The sequence below is a fragment of the Necator americanus genome, chromosome II (assembly GCF_031761385.1).
Source record: "Necator americanus strain Aroian chromosome II, whole genome shotgun sequence".
Classification (NCBI taxonomy): domain Eukaryota; kingdom Metazoa; phylum Nematoda; class Chromadorea; order Rhabditida; family Ancylostomatidae; genus Necator; species Necator americanus.
Genome location: NC_087372.1, coordinates 36,739,300 through 36,746,581, shown reverse-complemented (window position 1 = coordinate 36,746,581; position 7,282 = coordinate 36,739,300). Strand labels below are relative to the sequence as shown.

Sequence of the window (7,282 nt, the reverse complement as noted above, 5' to 3'; positions counted from 1 at the left end):
AAATGTGTGGGAACTGAATCATTCTCTGCTTACTTACAGTACCTAACAATTTCAAAAAGACTACGATATAGGACGGCGACACGCACGGACGTGCAGCATTTGTATGTAGGAATTGGATCCGGGATAGTTGCCGGGATCTGATGAAAATTTTCCTCGCTTTAGTCATTCCCGCGAAATCATTGTCCTCACGTACTCACCATGCAGTTCCTCTTGAAAAAAAATTGATGACGGAAAGCAGAAATATTTTGCGTTCTTATCAAATGTCATTAAAGAATTCAAATATAAATGTCACACGTCCCCATATTTACAACCCCCCTATGGACACGTATCTGTTGCACTTAGACAGATTTGCGATTATTGTTAACATAAGGTCGCTGGAATTTCACTAGTGAATTTCTTCACGTCTATCCATCAAGCGTGACAGGAAGTTTAATTCCGTCTCTAAGCGGTAAAGACTAAAGGAAGGAGTGAAATTCAATCACTTCACTTATTCCATGAACATGTTTTCCATCAAGAACCAACGTAATTTGTGTGTAGAGAAAAAAAAACTTCTAGATCTTATCCATGAGGAACTCGTTCCGATGTGTTTTTAGAATGTTAGTACCACTCTCACTACATTTTCCTATACGAATAGTAAGAGAACAGTTCTTTCTAGCTAATATTGAGGCAGAATGCGTGATAAGATTAGAACGGGCAAAACTACAACTCTATTGCGAATACTGGGAATGAGAAAAAAAGCAAAATCTGGTCGATAATGGTTCTGAATTGATCCATGCTGTGAGTTTGATTGGCCTTAGTGTACATAAACGTGCCCAGTTTGTTGTGGAAATCTCATCCATCGTTAAAAATCTATCCAAATCTGACTCATATTGTAAATCCAGTGTCGATGGTTTGGCGCACAGCCACCGTAGTGAAAAACGGTAGGAAACGAACGCTTACGTGGCACTGCACTGGCTTCCCGTCATTCTTTTCGGAATTTCATCGGCGTAACAGAGCTGATTCCAAATCGTAGTGTAAATGTGATGACGGTGAATTTCAATTTCTTTTCATCTTCTTTTTTCATTCTTGGTGACTTGAAATGCGAGAGTTGTATTGTGTCTGTGGATCGCAAGATCAAATGATTGAACCCTAACAACAGGCTCAACCACAGCACAATTTCAAGACGTCGAATCGTCAAGAAACTCGAACTTACCGTTTCCATTCAGCTCGAGAACTCTGTATTACCCTGATTTTTACTCCTCTGTGCGTTTCTGCCCATCATGCAATTTTTTTTTTTTGAGATCAGCAGTGATGTATTGTGTGTAGTGTTCACCGGATGGGGTGTTTATTGTTTGTAAGAGCTGACTCATAAGCATATCTCTGCGAGTTGAGCGGTAATTCGAGTTATCTTTCAAGGTAAGTTGTTTAGAGTTTTTTTCGACGTGTGTTTGACTGTACAGTGCCTCGGCGGATGTCAATTCAGTCGAAGTAAAGATGGCAGCGCCTGAATTGAGTGCTTTCGGATGACGTCTTCCAGAATCGTGAGAATCTACCCTCCTACCTATGAAAGGTCTGAGCAACTTAAACTAATAAGGATTCGAGTTATCTCTCAGAACAAATAGTTTGGAATAGTTGTTTTCGATGTCTAATGAGATAACTGACGTCTTAACTCGCTCGGGCTACAAACTGCGACCTCCTTCGCATCCGATGCTCTCCGACCGGGCCCACCATCCTTCCCGGGCATCGGCCGCGCGCCTCTCATTCGCGTGCGTCGCGGCCAGTGCAAGTCAGCTGATCGGCCTCATTGATTTTGTTGCGAAATACTGAGGCGTCGTCGTCGCGTTCAGCTGGTTGTGTCCTATCGCTGTGTCTTGTGCGGTGCTGCTACGTAAGCTACATCCGATGTCCTTAACTCATAGTCCTCTCAACATATTTTGTGTTTCTTCAATTTGTTCCATGGGTTCGTCCATTCTCTGCCAGTTATCTGTCAGCTGTCATGTAGTTGTGGTGGACTGACAAGGAGTAGTCACCACGTGATGTTTACCTATTATCGAGCACAAGTCTGGACGTACTCACTCCGATCGTTGTCACCTTTAAATGTTCAACTCATCGATCGGAGGCGGTTGTCACCCGCTGTTCATCGGCGGGAGATCTTCTCTACGCTCTCCTTGCGTAGCATGTTCTATCAACGCTCTACCATACTTCCACCTACAACAAACAAATGCTCTCTGGCAAGATCAGCTGGTTGATGTGGCGCTTTTGCTTCCGTACGTACAGTCACATGGGATTGTGTCTCAGACGCTGGATGCTTGCGCTGCTAGTTTATCGTGTTTTTCTTCATTACGACCAAACGTCGTTTGATCAGTATCGCCGTCATCCACTTGATTTTTATGTTTTCTTCGTATGTCCTTCGTTGGTATAACCTCTTCTACAGACCTTTAGAAGCCTGATTGTTTCAGAGTAGTCTTCGAAAATGAAGTGGGCTTACAAAGAGGAGAATAATTTCGAGAAGAGACGTGCTGAAGGAGACAAAATCAGAAGGAAATATCCGGACAGAATTCCCGTAAGTTGATTGCTGTGTTCATAATACGAATTTTATTTTAGGGGAATTATGTACTTAGATAGTTAGATATGCATGTGCGCTAAAGTTCCTTAGTTCGAGTAACTTTGTTTTGTCGCTTACATCAACATTTTTCGGCTTCGCTTTCGTTTCTCGTAGAGTCAAAAGAGAGTGAAAAAATTTTCACATTAGACAGTAGGGGTGAAGTGCGAACAAGTTCTCTAGTTCAAAATATACGAATTGAAACCGTACACAGGATCCCTCGTTACTTTTCAGTTCTTGGCGCCGGGAATTCCCTTCTCTGTTGCCATTAAAAATGCAAGAGTTAAAGATCACAAAAATCTCATTAAAAACGGAATTTCTCGTTGTTACTTTAGTGTCTCCTAAGCGTCAAGGTCTTTTCAGGTGATTGTCGAAAGAGCTCCGAAATCTCGCCTCCGAGACCTCGACAAGAAGAAGTACCTTGTGCCGTCTGACCTTACTGTTGGACAGTTTTATTTCTTAATCAGAAAAAGGTTAGTGTTACTTAAGGTGGATGTCCATTTCGTAATGTTTCGTCATTTCTGTATTTGTTGTATGTTTTTATTTAAGGATTCATCTTCGACCTGAAGATGCGTTATTTTTCTTCGTGAATAACGTAATTCCTCAGACTATGACTACGATGGGTCAGCTGTATCAGGTTTGTTATCGTCTGACACCTTGTTGTGCAATCAGGAACATGCTGGTCCGCGTGCGTATTTTATGTGTGAGTGTGTGTGTATGCTAGAGCTGAGCTGGGTCACAGTGGTATTGATTGGCTGTTGTGCCTCATTATGCATTGAGGCCAGCTGGCCTGGATGCACACATGAATATTTGCTATTTTCGTTACTACTTCAGGAGTCTAAGAAGAATAGAGTAGGAGTAGATTATGGTTTTCCCTAGACCTGCTATTCTAAGTTGAGAGTTTTAAAACATACATGTTGCCGTGATACCGGTTGCAGTGTATGTGGAACACATGAACGTAAAAAAGTTGTTCTCATGAGCGTTTCTGCTATCTCACAGAAACAGTAATTTAGATTCTTTTCGGTACTGCAAAGAGGGTAAGAAGTAACACAAAATATTTTTCTGGAGTTTTTCAATTGAAGTTTGAAAATGCTCTACATTTGTGACTACATTCTCCCAGCTCCAGACAGATGTAGTAATAATCTTGTCGACCCTTTCGGCCTTTGTTGTGGGGAATCACTTTGAACGGACAAATCGGATCGTACATTCTTTTTTTTCGTTGCAGATTGAAAATTGATTTTCAGAAAAATGGGGAGAAATTTATTGTTAGAATAGTTTGTTGTAGTGAATCATCGCTACGTTGTTGAAATTTCTAGTTTAGTACAATTTCCCCATCATAACTTTTTCCATATGAGTCTCGATTCCCCTGTTTGTGTCGAATGAACGCATTCAAATCTCCTGACATGTTGACCACTCAAAAATCAGTAGTGTGGATCCATAACGCATCTCGGAATCGTTGCACCTCCGTGTTTGAGCGATGCTGAGTTGTGAAAGATTACTTTTTTGTTGTTCCCAGTGAACGAACCGGTCTGTTCAATCTATTTCCGATAAACACCGTGCTTCTGCTTTGTAAGCGTAAATCTGTACTGTCAGACCAGTTTTGATTGGGGAAATACATTCGACTTTCTTGCATCTTCTTGATCAGTGAAACATCAAAATGGGACGAGAATTTCTTCGAGAACTGTTAACGTCGACACTTATCGATAGCATTAATAAAATAGAAGAAAATTGTCGGAAAACATCTTTACACAGGGAAATTGCGAAATACTTTCCAGAGAGTTGCGAAATTTGGTTGCGTGAGCGACGGCGACGGCATGCGAAGATAAGCGTGCGCATGCCGATCACTCATAAATTCTATCGATTGTGTGGCAGTGTAAACATACGAGTTATGGACCTGTGATATAGCTGGCGATGACAGATGTCTTTTGAAAGAGAACAGATTCGTCATAACGGGATAGTGACGTGGTTTTCAGCGTCGCATTGCTTCTTTTATTTTTCATTTTTGGTTATCGCTACGCAGTATCGGTTTCAGTTCTATGGCAATGATATATTTCTGATATATTTCCATCCTGTGCCGGGATGGATGCCATAAATCTGAATGGGGCAGAAGAAAGGAGAAATTAGCTGTCAGGAAAACATAACAAATGCGTGTTTAACGTCATTTTTTCAACAAATGTGGACTTTGTTATAGGAATCTTAATTCGTGTGAAGTAGATAAAAGTAGGTAGGAACTTAACTCGTGTAAAGCACAGATCAGTGCTGTGTTTTGGTATCATGTTAGCTGATTTTAAGCTTAACATCTGTTATTGAATCTAAGCTTGCTCTTATTGATGAGGAGCAATCCTGTTATTCGATTTTTTTTTTCTGAACAGAACGAATTAGACTGCGGATTCGCAATGCACAGATGAACGGAAACTACTGTCGGAAATAAATCAGTATTTGACATCTCATTTACAATCTTCGCCATTGAAGAGATCAATCTTGATAAATCATGAGAACTTTAAATAAAAATTAAATTTGTGCATTGTGTCGCTAGATTTTACAGGACAGGGTGAAATGATGCACATAGTTCGTTTTTGATCCTTGATGCACAACAGAAAATCACTTTTTCGATATGAAAATTGAACAAAAAAATCTATCTGTTAACCTTTCAATCGGCACTTGTTTACGTGCGAACCGCTATTCTAGCTTGTCTTCCTTTTTTGATAAGGAAAAAGGAAATCTAAGGGAATAGTAGTGCATCGACACTTGTGGTTGCGAAATCTCGGTGTATTTGATTCGCTGGGCGCGGTACGTCAAAGTCAAATAATCTCAGCGGTAAAAGTGGATGAATAGGTGAAACAGTACAGTTGAGACGAAAAATGTTGTCAGCAAACATATTAGTGGGAGTGTGTGCGAGCTGTGTGTTAATGAATGGTGTTTTTCGTGGAAACTTGTTGAAGCGCAGTTCCAAAGTCTAGGTGCATATACAGAAAATTCTGTTTGAATGTTAGTCTTTCTGGATTTATGCGCCGATTTACCTTTCCTGTTTAGGATCACCACGAAGAGGATCTGTTCTTGTACATTGCATACAGCGACGAAAGTGTCTACGGAGGCAACTAGGCTGTGGGAAAAGCGGAAAATCATCAGTGGCCCTATCTAGCATTATTGGATTGACCTCGCACTTTCTGGTATCATTCAAAGAATCACGCGGTTTCTGTAATGTTCTCATCTGCACATTATGAGCTATTTTGGCTCTTTCCATACGGCCACTAAGTTTAACATTTGTTTAAAAATTTGAGGTCTCAAAACGACAAAAAAAACTTTGCTTTGCTTTTTCGGCAAGTAATTTGTGTTCTTTTTTCTAATACTCTTCACTAAAGCTGAAGTACTTCGTAGTGTGTTTAGTACGTGAGGAGTTTCACGTATACAAGTGGTACTAAGTTGCGGGAAATAATTCTCGATTCTTTGCCCAGGTACGTGAACTCCCGGGTGTGGACGTTCGATTTTAGGCACTAAATTCCGTACAACTGAATTTCTGAATGGTCGTCCGTGCTTCATTGTAAATAAGCAAGTTTCGTAACCTTTGTACAGTTTCACTACTTTATAATCGACCTGGAATAAAGTTTGAAAATCCAATTAGTGTGTTCGGTTCGGAGAAGTCATATGTTTGTAACTTCTGCGGTTATGCCGTTATGACCAACCATGTGTATTCACTTTATTCTGCCTTCAAAAGTAAAGAGTTTGAAGTAAATATTGATGTTTGGAGTGAGCATTCTTTTTTTGTTGGTTATTCCGTAATATAAGGTGCTGGCTTACGTGAATCTACTCCGCGCTATTTTTGGAGAATTCGTGATTTGTTGTACGTGACATTACGGTGCATTGCACTTCGGTTGCCGTAGCACTGTGGCGGAGTGTCTCATGGCGAGTTTTTATTATAGGGGACGTTATTATGAACAAAGGGACATGAACAATGAGTAATTGTTGAAGCCGACTCGTCGATAAAGATTCGAAATAAAGCCTATACATGACTAGGTTGTATAGTCGGGTCAAAACGACATTAATCACGAGTTTAGTTGCTGTGCATTTGCGTACGCGCTCGAAACGGCGCGGCGGAGGCAGCAGTTGGAATTGAGTTGGGACCGTCGAAAACTGCAGCGATGGGTGGTGTCAGCAAGGGTTTCACCACGCTCCTAGCAACTACGCTCCACCGAAGCGCCTTGAGAGAAGCCGAGTACGCAGTTGCGTACGTGCTTCATGTCGTTTCGACCCTACTATATGTTAGGGGTGAGAACTGGATAACAGACAAATGTGTCGAAGGTGTAGTTGAAGCCGCCTGTTCGCCTTGTAACCGAAGGCGCCAGGGATTTTCTAGCCAAAAGCTTCGTTTTGGGGGATTTTCGCTATGTTTCGTAATGAAAGTGGACGTGAATAACTAGTGTAGCGTTCGCCACGTGGTTTTGAAATGAAGAAAAAGCTTCCTGGGGATGCAGCCTACTCAATTCCGTAACATAGTTAAAGTTCCAGAAGAAACTTATTGGGATTGTATGTGTGAATATCTGCATCTAGATCTCTTTAACATATTGACAGTTCTCTTTCGCCCACGACTTTGTTTTCGTTAGTTTGAATGAATTTGTTACGAGAATATCACAATCTGTCTGCAGCATTTTCGTCTAATCTAATGTAATCAGGGGTGGATCATTTGCAAATCCATGGAGTTAA

The 7,282-nt window shown here is 41.0% G+C and overlaps 1 protein-coding gene across 1 annotated transcript; it reads left to right on the top strand.

Moving 5' to 3' along the window:
- Nucleotides 1–2,452: 2,452 nt before the first annotated feature.
- Nucleotides 2,453–5,683, top strand: RB195_020605 (uncharacterized protein; the record flags this gene model as incomplete). The annotated part of the gene is made up of 4 exons (XM_013439646.2): nucleotides 2,453–2,542; nucleotides 2,945–3,054; nucleotides 3,131–3,218; nucleotides 5,615–5,683. The coding sequence occupies 4 exons, from the start codon at nucleotides 2,453–2,455 to the stop codon at nucleotides 5,681–5,683; spliced, it is 357 nt and encodes a 118-aa protein (XP_013295100.1).
- Between the last annotated feature and the right edge of the window lie 1,599 nt (nucleotides 5,684–7,282).